The sequence below is a fragment of the Lagenorhynchus albirostris genome, chromosome 7 (assembly GCF_949774975.1).
Source record: "Lagenorhynchus albirostris chromosome 7, mLagAlb1.1, whole genome shotgun sequence".
In the NCBI taxonomy this organism is placed as follows: Eukaryota; Metazoa; Chordata; class Mammalia; order Artiodactyla; family Delphinidae; genus Lagenorhynchus; species Lagenorhynchus albirostris.
Window position 1 is genome coordinate 56732927 of NC_083101.1, and position 15405 is coordinate 56748331.

At 41.3% G+C, this 15405-nt stretch overlaps 1 protein-coding gene and 1 pseudogene across 1 annotated transcript in view; one reads left to right on the plus strand and one right to left on the minus strand.

The window, feature by feature from the left end:
* Positions 1-15405, minus strand: part of GLDC (glycine decarboxylase) — a 98983-nt gene that overhangs the window by 36075 nt on the left and 47503 nt on the right. Inside the window, exons 15-16 of the mRNA XM_060155066.1 lie at positions 14697-14839; positions 145-220 (exon numbers count right to left, since the gene is read on the minus strand). Of these exons, the coding sequence (XP_060011049.1) occupies positions 145-220; positions 14697-14839 (219 nt within the window). The remainder of the gene's footprint in view (positions 1-144; positions 221-14696; positions 14840-15405) is intronic.
* LOC132523090 (DCN1-like protein 2) lies at positions 4036-4775 on the plus strand (annotated as a pseudogene).

The following is a 15405-nucleotide window of genomic DNA, read 5'->3' on the forward strand; positions in this document are numbered from 1 at the left end:
AGACATTTGTTTCTTGATTTTATGTTTCCCCAGCTTCTTCCAAGAAGACTTGGAGGGAGTGTCCCACAGAATGAAAGGGACCCTAAAGCTGAACCTGCTGCCCTCCCCCCACCCCCCGACGGTGAGCAAACGGTCCACACTCACTGTTCTGTGTCTCTCTCCTTTCCCGTCTAAGTAGGCTCGGATAGTGGCCAGCCCAGCGTATTCCCCCTGGGCTCCGCTGCAAAGACAGGAAGAAAAGGGTCAGAGCTTTATGCCTTTCTGCTTTCATTTACTCATTCAATATTCATCAGGCACAGGCTGTGTGTTCACCAACATGTGACACTAAAAGCTCACCTAGGACCCCTGCATGGGCCTAAAGTCTTGAACAACCAGAACAGTACCTGGTCTGTGCACTAAAGCTTACCCATGCACCTAAAAAAATTATTTTTATTATGGAAAATTCCAAAATTATAGAAAAGTAGAGAGAAGAATATAAGGAACCATCACATTATACCTATCATTCAGATTTAAAAATGATCAGATTATGGTCAATCTTGTTTCCACCTATATCCCTCAGTCTGAACTAGATTATTTTGAAGCAGAATTCAAGCATCATATAATTTCATCAATTCAATCTTCAATATGTATCTTTCAAAGATAAGAATTATTTTTGGGCTTCCCTGGTGGCGCAGTGGTTGAGAGTCCGCCTGCCGATGCAGGGGACACAGGTTCGTGCCCCGGTCCGGGAAGATCCCACATGCCACGGAGCGGTTGGGCCCGTGAGGCATGGCCACTGAGCCTGCACGTCCGGAGCCTGTGCTCCGCAACGGGAGAGGCCACAACAGTGAGAGGCCCACGTACCGCAAAATAAAAAAAAAAAACCCACAAAGATAAGAATTATTTTTAAAAGATAACTGTAGGGACTTCCCTGGTGGTCCAGTGGTTAAGACTCCACGTTTCCACTGCACTGGGCACGGGTTTGATCCTGGTTGGGGAACTAAGATCTCACATGCTGCATGGCGCAGTGTGCATGCATGCATGCATGCATAAATAAATAAATAAATAAATAAATGAATAAATACAAAAGATAACTAATTATTACATCTAAAACAATGAACAATAATTTCTTAACATCACCAAATGTTCAGTCAATGATCAGATTACCCCAAAGGAACTGTACACTTGGAGTGTGGCACCAGTCCCGACAGCCTCAGGGTTGGCTTTCCCAAGCCCTAATGCTCATGGCTGCTAGAGGCTGGCCATCCCCATCTCAGCAGTCCTTGAAGACACTACTTTTAGAGAACACTTAATGACTAACATTCCAGGGAGGGATGCTGAGTCAGTCATAAACTGTTACTTAATGTTCTCAGCACTCTCTGCAGGAAGGAAAGGAAGTGAGTAATAGGTTTTTTTAATCCCATTCAAAATGCATATTTCCTCCATTTCACAAAATTACACCATCTTTTGACTCTGTGGAAGGTGCAGTGGTTTTGGCATTCATCGCTTCTGGTCACTCCGTAATATTGAGATCATACTCTAAAAAACCACAAGGCTTGAGAATAAATTAGATAAACTGTTTAATTTCTAAACTAAAAGCTAAAATTTTGAGCATTGGAAAACATTTTTTGAGAGAACACTGGGATGGAACCAGTTGAATTTGAAATATCTGCAAACTAGCATAGGGGCATTGATGGTTTGGTGTCAGGAGACGGCCGAATTGACGATTTAGGGCTCAGCAGGAGAAAAGGACAGAGAACAGGGAAACATCTGGGTGTGCAGGGAGTAGAGCCTGGCTGGAGGAAAGGAAGGAAAGTGGTGATTTCCCCAGTGTGGGTGTCACAGAGCAACAGAAGAGACTAGATGAGTTAGGGAATAATAATAATAAGTATAAACTGCTCCATTAATTAAGCACTTCCTCTTTACCAGGCTGTGCACGGAGTAAACACAGGTAAATGGGAAACGTTGTTGTCACCACCAAGCATTTTACATCATCTTAATCCTCCTAATACCCCCCATAAGGTAGGTACCATTGTCTTCATTTTGCACATGAAGAAACTGAGTCAGAATATTACATGCCCAACCGGCCAACAGTGACAGCCGGAGACATTGATACGAGTTGGCCCGTCTTAAGGGGCCTCGTGCTTCACTTGTAAGCAGTGAGGCTCCTCTGAGCACTCTGTGCTTCCCAAAGGATTGAGAATCATGGGAGCAAATGCTGGCTTTCCTTCACAGAACCCTTGTCTGACTGACAGAACTAGGAGGTTTAGCTCCATGTAAAAGGCCTGTCCCCATAAGACCTGGGGCACCCATTTCCTCATCACCCACACTGAGTGAGCTTTGCCTCTCCTCTCTCTTCCAGGCAGGGAGGCAAATACTCGGCTTCTGTTTTCCTGGCTTCTGAAAAACAAGTTCTAGCTCATTTGATGTTCTTTATTTTGAGAACAGGAAAATGAATATGCCACGTTTTAGCAAACCACTTACACCACTATTTACTTAGCCTTTCTGTGTTCTCATCTCTGAAATGTGCATAATAATTGCACCCAACTCGAAGGGCAGATATAAGACATGAGATGATCCATGGTAAAGGGCTTTTCACAGTGCCTGGCACTAGGTAAACACTCATTAAGTGCTGGCGACTGTCATCACTATCATCGACGTCATCATCATCATCATCACCATCTTCAGGCAGCAACCCTCATCACTCTGTGACACAGGATGGGCAGAGGATGGGCTACCACAGCATTTGAATGAGCACTTCCACAACCTCAACCTCTATCACCCTCTCCTTTCCCTCCAACAAGCCAAATCCACCATTCTTCAACTGTCCCAACTCAAGTTCTGCCTCTTCCATAAAGCCTTCCCCAAAGTCACAAATCCAGTGCCTCACCATGGCCTACAAATCCCCCACATGATCTGTGACCTCCACCCACCTCTACACCCATGTCTTCTGCCATCCTCTCCTTGTTCACTATCCTCCAGCCACCCAAGCCTTCTTCCTTCCCTGAAATAGATCAAGCCAATGTCTGCCTTGGGGCTTTTCACTAAATGTTCCTTCTGCTTGGAAAGCTCCTCCTCTAGTTCTTCAAATATCTATCTTCTTCTCAGTATTCAGGCCTCAGCTCAAGTGTCACCTCCTCAGAGAGGCCTTCCCTGAAGGCAGAAACCTTATCTGTCTTTATCAACATTGTATTCTCTATGCCAAGAACACTGACATAGGGGGTGTTCAATAAATACTGATTGACTGACTGACTGACTGAATTATTCTTTACCTCCTCCAAACTCACGTAGTATTTTACTCTACTCGTTCTTCTGATAATACCATCCTATTCATACACTGTACACTGAAAATTATTATAGATCTCACATGTACTTCGTGTGCCTATTTTATCTCAATTAGGGTATAGGCTTTGAGAACAGGATCTTAGGTATTAGAGTTCTATACATTCACAGGGAATATATAGAATAGTACTATGCATGGAGTAACTCTGCAATAAATGTTTAGTCAATTTGTTCAAAATTGAGTTCTTCTCCAGTCCAGACAATCAACATTAATGTCATCCTTTCTCCCATGGAAAGGGACTTCAGCATATGGATTTTGTATTTCTCTCTGTGTTTTTCTCATGACTTCTACTCATCTTGTTTTGTTGGAAGACCAACCAAGGTGTTTAGACTAGGAGTGAAAGAAGAGACTGGAGCTAGAAGCCAGTAATCCAGGAGAAAGGCAACATGCTAAAGACTTGATCAGGAATGCTGGGTGTTTTCTGCCTTAGATACTCTTAAAAATCAGCCATGTTTCAACTCAAAAAAGTACAAAAGATATGTTCTAAATGCCACACAAGTCTTATTCCTGGGGTACTATGGAAATAAGGGGAATTATTAGTGCCACCTGTTGGTGGAAAAGTATTATGAAAAGTAACTGCTTATATGCATAACCCAGACTGAGAACCCATCAGAAAAGTACTACCTGCGGAGGGGCAGCTAGGATAGTGGTCTTCTGACATCTATTTAAAATGAAGTGGCTAGTGGCCTGGACCTGCAGAGCCAGCCACAGTGATGCCAGTGAATGGGGAGCCTCAGACCCATTTAGAAGTGCCAGGTAGGCATAAGTTTAAACTGTCTGAGAAAAACAAGGCCCCCAGTCATGGCATTTACTCAGGCTGGTGAAAAAACTGCGACATATTGTACTGTTTAACACTGAATGAGTGAGAACTAGCAACTTCTTCCAAAATCCAGACTCATTCTACAAAGAATCCACGAGAAATCCAGTAGGCTAGACGAAGCTAGAACAACTGTATAGCAAGTACAAAGGTCCGCGAGGTGAAAATAAATTGGAGTTGATGGGATTCAACAGTTTTGTAATGATTTAAACCTAGACCCTATTAGTGTCAGTGTATCATCGTAAGTGTGGGATTTCAGGACAGCTATTCAATGTAAATTTGGCAAAAAAATTAATTAAAGGGGGGGTGAAGATGGCATGACAGAGCTAGAGTGATAGTTCAGCTCTTTTGCTAAGATTAGAGCAAGAAGGACAAAATAAATTTCAAAGATTTTTATCATTTTACCTTCACCTTTGCTAAGAGCACTGAGCAAAGGTTAAGATTAAGAAATATTACAATTTAGTTCTATCTGGAAAGGTTAAACTTTGAGATCTTTGGAACAAATTTTTATTGGACTATCACACAAAATAAATCCTAAGGGACACTTGGAAACTTCCACTAGATTTTAGAAATATAACTGCAGATATGTCTACCTATGATGAAGCAGGAACATGGATGGCCTGCTCCTCCAGATGATTTTGCAGAATGATATGCAACGCCAATAGTCACAGGTGGAAAGCACAGCACTTTTTAAGCATAAAATTTAAGCATAAGATTGTAAGTGAATTGCATCCTATAAAGAAGGCATTTTGGTCAGTTACTGAGTACCTTTGTCACTGATTGCAGAAGTCATCCTCAACCAGTCATGAAATAACCTCTTTGTTCCACCTAAAGAATACAGTGGCTGACTTTATATACACCATAAGAAATGCCTCAGAAGCTGGCTGCTTGGGAATATTTGAAGATGGATTATTGTAGCTGCTGTTTTTAAGAGAAAGATTTCTGCACGGTATATACACTTACAAAAAAGTAACAGAGAACCCATTTGCGTGACTGCAGAATACGCTACAATTCATGACTTAGTGTGAACCCCAGCAGTCACCAAAAGTCCTGGTGAATTATACTATAAATTGAACTGAGAAAACAGTAGGATGTTTTATTTATACAAGTCAAAAGGTGTTAAAAATGTGCCCTAGGGACTTCCCTAGTGGCACAGTGGTTAAGAATCCGCCGGCATTTAAAATTTTGGGTGCTGATAATTTAAGATTTATACAATTTTTTTGAACTATCAAGTATCGAGATTTACCAAATCTATTCTCGTTTTAATTTTCTCTAAATATTCTTCTGAAAATCATTCAGTAGTTGTTAACACACCATTGTAGTTCACACACTAATGGCCACATTTAGTGTGCAGTTTAGGAGGAGTTTTCTTTTAAGCTGTCTACGAGTCAGTGGGCCTATTTTATTTCTAATAATATCTGAACTTCTTAAGAAGTTTCCTATAATATGTTTTTTAAATTATTACATTTAAAAAGACATTTTTCGGGCTTCCCTGGTGGCGCAGTGGTTGAGAGTCCACCTGCTGATGCAGGGGACACGGGTTCGTGCCCCGGTCCGGGAGGATCCCACATGCCGCGGAGCGGCTAGGCCCGTGAGCCATGGCCGCTGAGCCTGCGCGTCCGGAGCCTCTGCTCCGCAGCGGGAGAGGCCACAACGGTGAGAGGCCCGCGCACCGCAAAAAAAAAAAAAAAAAAAAAAAGACATTTTTCATGAAAAGGTTTTTTTGAGTGATAAACTGTAAATTTAAATACGAAGTGAATTGTTTCCCTTCAACCACCTATAATATCTAACAACTAGCCTGTTGTAAAAACTATAACTTAAAAAAAAAATTATTTATTTTGGTTGCACTGGGTCTCAGTTGCAGCAGGCAGGCTCCTTAGTTGTGGCTCACGGGCTCCTTAGTTGCACCCCCACGGGCTCCTTAGTTGCACCCCCACCAGCTCCTTAGTTGCGGCATGTGAACTCTTGGTTGCGGCATGCATGTGGGATCTAGTTCCCTGACCAGGGTTCGAACCCGGGCCCCCTGCATTGGGAACGTGGAGTCTTGACCACTGCACCACCAGGGAAGTCCCAAAACTATAATGTTTAGGAGCTAAAATATGCATCATTATCAAATAAAACCAAGATTTTTGTAGACATAAGATTATTCTAAAATTTATACATAAAGGCAAAGTAACTGAAATAGCTTCATTTTGAAAAAGAAAAAAGTAAGAAGAATCAGTCTGATGCCAAGACCTATTACATAGTTACTGTAATAAATAGTGTATTATTAGTGGAAGGATATACTTGTAGATCAATGGAATAGAATATAGAAACAGAAATAAATTCACATATATAAACCCAACTGATTTTTGACAAAATTGCAAAAGTAATTCAATAGAGGAAAGACAGCCTTTTCAACAAATAATACTGGAACAATTAGACTTCCAAAGGTCAACCTAAGTCTCATATCTTATACAAAAACTATCTCAAAATAAATCATGGACTTAAATGTAAAATATAAAACGATAAAACTTTTAGGATTAAACAGAAGAAAACCTTTGAAATTTAGAGCTAGTCAAAGAGTTCTCTGACTTGAAATCAAAAGCACAATTCATAAAAGGAAAAATGGATAAATTGAACTTCATCATAGTTAAAAACTTTTGCTCTGCAAAAAACCCTGTTAAGAAGATGAAAAGACACGCTACAGATTGGGAGAAAATATCTGCAAACTACATATAAACAGTAAAAACAGTAACAAACAAACTACATAACAAACAGTAAAAAACAAAGGCAATTCAATTAGAAAATGGTGCTGTGATGATCATGTGAATATGCTTAGAAATTGAAAGGAAGAGTTACATTAGGATGTTGGAGATTTGCAGGTTCTCATTGTTGCTCTTTTCGTGGGTGTATATGTAGAAATGCTCAGCCTTTCAGTCCCCTTAAAAGGGGAATTTCCCCTTTTGTCTGCGTCTAGGGAAAGGCAGGGTCCTAAAACCCCGTATGGAAGCAGAAAGGGACCAGATATTCCCAATCACTACCCATGAACACCTCGGTGCTAGACATGTAACCCAGTCTCAACCTGTTGGATACTCCAGCCTGGGACTTCATGAATCTGGAGGGAGTGACCCTAGGAAAAGGGCAGCCACAGTGGTGGTGGTGAGGCTTCCCCTGGAGTGACCTTGATTTGTTCTCTGCTGCCAACTTCCCTTGGGTCTTGCTCACTTTTGAAGCCCCATTCTCCAGCTTTTCCATCAATTCTGGGAAGCACCCAATATCTTCACCCTGTAAATTGCTTTTCTGCCTAAATTAGGCCAACCCATCTTCTGTTGTTGCACCTAAGAACCTTTACTTAATGATGGTGTCATGGGGCAGGAGGGGATTACTAAATTTCTCCTACAACACAACATTTTAAAGTCACTCATTCCTAGGCAGGTCTAACAAAGAGATGGGGCCATCCTGGAGTTTCTCTTGCCCCTAATATCAAAGCCTTCCTTGATTTGCTATCCCTTTTCAAACAATTTTATCCTGAGCCCCTCTGGATCTTACTCTCATCTCATTGGGATATGCCACCTAATTTACAGATGAATTTAAATTTTGTATTATAAAAGTAATATGTTTGTCTGATTTTTTTTTAATTCCATCAATGCAGAAGGGATGAAACTTACAGTAAAAAAAAAAAGAAAGAAAGCAACTCCCCCCAAATTCTTCCTAGTCTTACTCCCCAGAAAGAAGCACTATTAATAATTTCTTGTGATATATAATGTTTTGATGTTGGACATTCTAATGCCAAACTGTCCTCATCCAAACCCTTCTTTACTTTAAAAATACCACCAACGAGTGGTTAGGAACAAAAATGATCCAAGTGAAATGTTAGCTAAGAAACTGACATTATGGTAAAACTAATCATAGTAAAATGATCAACAAAACAGCCAGTGTGTCAAAAATGACCTGAATCAGTGCATGGCAACCTCAGAGGACCACTCTCAAGAAAACAAGGTAGAATTAGTGCTGACTCCTATCTTACAGACAGGATAAACACGATATGCTTCCATATCTTGGAAGCAATTCAAATTCAATCAAACTCTTCGTTGCATAACTCAAATATTCCAAACACTACCTAGATCTCTGCTTCTAGTAGCTTAAAATAACACCCCTTCAACATGTTCTTACCAACCTGTATCTAACTTGACATAAGCTAAATTCTATGCTTAACCTTTGAATTCTGGGCAAAAAACATCTAGATGGATCCAGCCACTCTAACCTTTCTGATATCTCAAGAGCACCTTAAAGCAATGGTTTTCAAACTCAAAACCCCCAAATATCAGCATCACCCCGGGACTTGTTAGAAATATGAATGCTTGTCTTGCACCCCAGGAGTACTGAATCAGAAATTCTGTGGGTACAGCCCAACGTGAGAACCACTTCTCCAAAGCCTTACAAACTGCAAAAATCCAAATATACTCTTGAGAGTCAAGAAAGTTGGGGAAGGGGAGATCCTTCTCATTGCTTTATATTTCCCCAAAAGTGGCTCTTTTCATCCTTCAGCCTTCTTTCTCTTCCTGGCACTCTGAGGGTCTCCTTGGGAAATCAGTCACGCATCAGAGAGGGTCTCTAATATCTGGTTTCTCAGAGCTCTCTGTAGGGGAGGGCTCTGAAGCTGCACTAGGCCCAGTAGGAAAGCGAATCAGAAGTTATCAATGAGTTAAGTCTACTCAGTGACACTGACCACGAGCTCAGGAAAGAAGGGGAGGGACATGGCCAATATCAGGGGGTTGACTCTTTGTTGTAAACAATGTGATCTGCACATGACAGTCATGACTTGGCCTGCAAAGGCCAGTTTTAAAGTTCACTCCACTGGAAGATATTAGTCATCTAACTAAACCTCACTCTTTGGTGTTCCTCCAGGTCAACACACTTTGCAACCCAGTGATGCACATTAGAATCACCTGAGGAGCTTTTTAAAAACTCTGTGATACCTGGGTACTGCCGCTGGGGGAGATTCCAACGTAGCTAGTTTGCCCAGTGGGGAGGGCATGGCATACCTCAAAGGCTCCCCAGGAATTCTAATATGCAGCCAGGACTGAGAACCCCTGCAGCCCGTGGTTTTCATAGTGTGGTAGCCAAACCAGCACAACCTCATCCCCCAGGATTATATTAGAAATACAAATTCTCAGGCCTCAATCCAGTCTCATTAAATCAAAAACTCTGGCAGTGGGGCTTAGCAATTTCACAAGCCCTACAGGTGATTCTCATGCACAATAAAGTTTAAGAGTCATTGATTGCGCCCTGTTCACACCTCATTTAAGAACCTTACCAGGAGGAGATTCTGGGAAAGCAACCGCTAGCTCTATCTGCACTCAAGATCACAGTTTGCAGTTTTTAAAGACAAAAACAACTTCCTCATTTTTATAAGCCAAGTGAGCTAATAATAATTCCAGCTTGTCTTTCATTTTAGATAACCGTGGAAGGTGTTAATGGCTGTTTCTGTCTGCTTTAAACATTACATCATAATTTTAACCTAGCAATTCCTAGAGTGTATTTGTGTGCTGCTGAATGATTTTAAGAGTGTCACGGTGATACGGGGAGCAAGCCGAAGCAAGCTACGCTGGGCACAGTAGGAAATGGAAAGGTAATTAAATATTATCTGGCTATGTTCTCCACTGAGCTGGAAATGCTCTCCGGGTTTATAGATTGAGCAAATAAGAGAAATGGGGACAAGTTTCTTGACATTTTTGTTTCAAGTCCTTTAAACAACTTTGGGATCTAACTGTTCCAGGAAATAGACCAAGTGAAGGCTTGGCTATATGAACCAAAGATTTCACGCCACAGTTTTTGGTTACAAAATCCTTTATCATCCATATTTATCAGCCATCCCTCAATTAAATCTCAAATCAATAAGGTAGTGTTCCCTTTCTTGCTGTATAGGAGAGAAACCTACATCACAACTAGGGAGGAAGCCACATGACAGAGCTCTGGAGGCCTCATACATCCTGGGTGCTAGCTAACCTCTCCTCTGAGCTGCTGATTTCCCCTCAGAAAAAAAGTGTACTGAAGACAAAGTCCCTGTGGCAGTCTCTATCTAGGCAGGAACTATTAGAGAAAGAGAGAAAGAATAAAAACCTTCTGTGGGCATAACATAGAACTGCTCTGGACTGGAAGACATTATGTGAGGGCCCAGCAGCACAGACGAGGCGGAGCCATCAGGAAAACAGGCAGAAACACTCAGGTTTATGCCCGAAAATTGCAGTTTTCCTACTTAGGCATTTTAGAACCAGAGAGTTGTATTTCGAGTCCACTTGATGTTAAATATTACTCTATTCTACAGAGTTTGGCTCTTTTGCCCTTTGTTGCAAACCTTCCTCACTTTGAGTACACCTTTGCTACAAAGGAAGACCAGTAGTTTGCCTCAACTCCAAGGCAAGTTCAAAGCCAACTTCACTATGCTATCAGCTGATGGCCAAACCCCGAGATCAGGAGAGTCAGGGTGGAAATGAATCTAAGTATCTTATCAAGAATTTCATTGTTTCATAATATGCATGTTCCCCACAATAAAAGTAACTTATTTTTGGATTGTATTAAAATAACATATATCGTGGTTAAAAAATGTTTTTATAAACTAAAATAGCATATGGACAAAAAAGTAAAAGTCACTTGAAATTCTACCACCTTGAGATAACTATTTGGGTGTCCATCCTTTGATTCTCTTTCCATCTATGCCTCTGCATAGATCTGTCAAACAGTATGGCAGTTCCTTAAAAAATTAAACAGAGGGCTTCCCTGGTGGCACAGTGGTTGAGAGTCCGCCTGACAATGCAGGGGACGTGGGTTCAAGCCCTGGTCCGGGAGGATCCCACATGCCACGGAGCAACTAAGCCTGTGCGCCACAACTACTGAAGCCCACATGCCTGGAGCTCGTGCTCTGCAGCAAGAGAGGCCACTGCAATGAGAGGCCCGCACACCACAGCGAGGAGTGGGCCCGGCTCGCCACAACTAGAGAAAGCCCGCAAGCAGCAACGAAGACCCAACACAGCCAAAAATAAATAAATAAATTAAAAAAAAAAAATTAAACAGAATTACCATATATCCAACAATTTCATGTCTGGCTATACAACAAAAAGAACTGAAGGCAGGGACTCAAACAGGTATTTGTACACCAACACTCATAGCAGCATTATTCCTTACAACCAAAAGGTTGAAACAACCCAAATGTCCACTGATGGAAGAATAGATAAACAAAATGTGGTACATACATACAATGGAATATTTTGAAAGGAGGGAAATGCTGACATGTCACAACATGGATGAACCCTGAAAACATTATGCTAAGTGAAATAAGCCAGACACAAAAGGACAAATATTGTATGATTCCATTTATGTGCTGTACGTAGAGTGGTCAAGTTAATAGTGACAGAAAGTAGAATCACAGTTGCCAGGGGCTGGGGTAAGGGGAGTAAATGAGGAAATATTGTTTAATGGGTACAGAGCTTCGATTTGGGAAGATAAAAAATTTCTGGAGCTAGACAGATTTGATGGTTGTACAATGATGTGAATGTAATGAATGCCATTGAACTGGACAGTTAAAAATGGTTAAAATAGTAAATTTTATATTATGTATATTTTACCACAATAAAAAATTAAGTTATAAAATATTACTAATGCTACTTCCTAAAAATTATGCCATAGTTATCTTTTAAAATACCATGCACTAACAAAAAAGGAAGGGAAATATATTTAGATTCCAAAGTTTTGGTGACTGGACTCTAGAACTCTATAGACACACTGACCAATGCCAACTCGTCAGGTATAAATAAAAACACCAGGAAATGGTCCCTTGATAAAAGAGGTTACTACACCCTCTATTTTTTTTTTTTTTTTTTTTTGCGGTACGCAGGCCTCTCACTGTTGTGGCCTCTCCCGTTGCGGAGCAATAGGCTCCAGACACGCAGGCTCAGCGGCCATGGCTCACGGGCGCAGCCGCTCTGTGGCATGTGGGATCTTCCCGGACCGGGGCACGAACCCGTGTCCCCTGCATCGGCAGGCGGACTCTCAACCACTGTGCCACCAGGGAAGCCCTACACCCTCTATTTTATGAGTATAACTTCAGTGGCTGACATGGTACACTAAATTCTTTTTCTGTGCAGAGTAGTCAAGAAAACTTGTGTTTCTTCTTCCAATAACTATAAAGCCTACATTGGTCCCTGAGATTTCAGTGGACACTAGCCAGCAGTAAATCATGACTAATTAACCAGGAAGTAGTTAGCCCTGTAGTAGACTGACTCTGAGACCTGGAATATAGAATTATAAGACCTGGGATTTATAATCCACCTATGGAGAAAAAGATTACCACAAATAAACCAAGATGGAGGTTATGAAGAGCTAAAACTAAAATCACTCACATAGAATATGTGGTGCATCCCTTCCTCTTTTCCCAAATTAGACATCAAATTTCCTTACTCACTGGAAGCATAGCCCCTGTATTTTCCCAACAAAGAGTAAGGTATTTCCCTATCTGTCATAGCAGCCTCTGCTCAGGACCAGAAATATCCCTCTACTAAGCCTCAACACAGCCTCTGTAACACTCAAGTCAGCTCTTGGAAATGGGTGGTATATCTGGGAATCTCTGCAGCTGTGGAAGGCATCACTGCCAGGAGCTACAAAATGATAAAGATTTCTTTCCCTCCTCCACGACTGGGATAGAGAATGGAGTCTTGCTGACAATCATACAAATGAGGAGAGTAAGACAGAGAAAGAGCATTAGGTAAACTGAGGAGAACAGAGAAACTTCTAAGATGATGGTTTTCAACCTTGGCTACAAGCTGGAATTACCTGGGGAGCTTTAAAGATATACCCATGCCTGCATCCTTCCCTCACCCTAGTCTTTCCCCATAGAGATTATTATTCTATCTGGGATTGTGATCTGGACATCAGGATTTCTTATAGACTCACCATGTGAGTCGAATTTCCAGGCCTGGGAACCACTGCTTTACGGGAAGGAGAGCTTCCTCATCCTTCAGTCAGTCTTCTGGAGACCCTGCCTGGGACCTCAATTTACTGCAAGAGCTAATGACTTTAAAAAAAAAAAAAAAGAGCTAATGACTTTAAAATGGTCTTGAAAAATTGCTCTCCAGTACAATACAGAAGATGTGACCATATTCCATCACTAGAGGGCAGTTTCTTCATTGTCAACACTTAATTAAGGTATTGCCTCAGGTTAATTTACTCAGGTTCCTCCCTTAATTAAAAAAAAAAAGCAAAGCTGCATGATGACATTTTAATGAAGGTATACTACAGCCTGACTTTCATAAACGTCAATTCCTCCCTATTTATGAAATGAGAGTTTGAGAGACTAATATTAAAAAAGCTCTGTGTCCTTTCATCTGTCACATGCCCTCTTCCTAAAGGGTTTGTACTGTATGGGGTATATTGTTTTCACAAAGTGTATGGCTTTGCTGTGTTACCTATGTTTCCAAACAGGAGGTAGGGCTTGATAGTAACTGATTAAGATCTGATTACTTTCTGTCTCAGAAAATGAGACAATAAATGTCTCAGTTTTTAAAATCCTTTGATTTTTGTATCTTGAAATAGAAATCTGGCATTTCTATCAAGCTTCTAAGTGCTGCCAATGCTGAGACTGCTGGTGGAGAACCACACTGAGCAGTGGGAGGTAGAGAACCTCGGGGCAGATACCAGACTCCTCCTCTGAAGGTATCCCCAGATGTTAATTCACATGTTGATGACATGTCTGTCTGTCTGTCTATCTATTCCCATGAAGACAGACAATCACAAATCCAGTGGATCCAGGTTGACTATACTACATCAGAATCACTTGGTTGCTTCTTAAAAACAAAGACTTTTAGTCCCAACCCCTGGAGATTAGTACTTCTAAAGTGGGGCCCAGGAATTTATATTTTTTTAACAAGTACCCAGGAGATGCCACAAGAGCCCTTTGCTTTTGAAAATCACTGTTGCTCAAATGTTTTTACTTTACAGACAGAGACCGAGGACAGAAAAGAGGAAGGGAACTTTCAAAGTTAGTGACAGAACAAACTAGGATCCGAACTCTCCTGGCCTTACTAGATTGAGGCTTATAAGGAGTTAACACGTGTGCTCGATTCTGATTCTTACACTATAAGACGGATGTAGTAACTAGCTTCCAAAGATGGTCTGCAATGAACCAGGACTCTTGACATTCACACCCACGTGTTGTCCCCTTCCCACGTTCAATCTGGGCTGGCCCTGAAATTTGCTGTGACAGATAGAATGCTCTGGAAGTGATGTTGTGTAACTCCAGAGGCTGAGCCTTAAGAAGTTTACAGCGTCCACGTCCTTCTTGGAACACTCCACTTTGAGCCCAGACCCAATTCTGTGAGGGAGCTCAAGCAACCACTGGAGAGGTCCACATGGGGAAGAACCAAGGCCCAGGTCAACACCCTTAACTGAGCTCCCAGACAACAGCCATCACTACCTTCCCAGTTATGTGAATGAGGCCACTTTGGACCTTCTAGTCATCCATCCCAGTGGGTATTATACTACAAGAGATGACTGAAAAGACAGAAGAAGAAATCCCCTTACCTGTTAGGCTGGAAAGAGATTCGGTCATAGCCCGTGAGTTCACACAAATCCTTCTCAAGTTCTCGAAAAAGCTGCTGGTACCCTTGAGCTTGGTCCAGAGGCACAAAGGGGTGTATGTTTGCAAATTCTTTCCATGTGATAGGCTGAAGAGCAAGAAGGGAGGAAACATACACATATGTACATATTGTAATAGTAATAACAAGACTAACTTTAATAATGATGATGATGATAGCAACAGCTAACACAAAGAGTGCTTACTATGTGCCAGGCACTGTTCTAAGCACTTTACATTCATTCATTTAACTCTTACCACAATCTTATGGGGTAAGTACTATTACTGTCTTCATCTTACAAGTGGGTCACAGAGGCCCAGAAAGGGAACTTATACAAAAGTATAACCATTTCCTATTTTTTCAGGAACAAAAAGGCCCCTGAATAGATTTATATCCATGAAACCCAATGAGTTGTTTCAGGTATGGTTTATTCAAACTCTTACATAGCACATATATCATTCTTTCTTCATGAAGCAGAACAAAACACCAACATAAAAGCAAACGGGGAAAATCCTCCTATTAGAATATAAAATGATTTTCTTTGCCTGATGTGATTTGTCATATCAGACTAATCCTATGGAAAAAAAAGAAACATCCTAGCCTAGTAGAGATACTTACCAAACACCATAGCAGGGGACACAAATCTTCTGTTGATA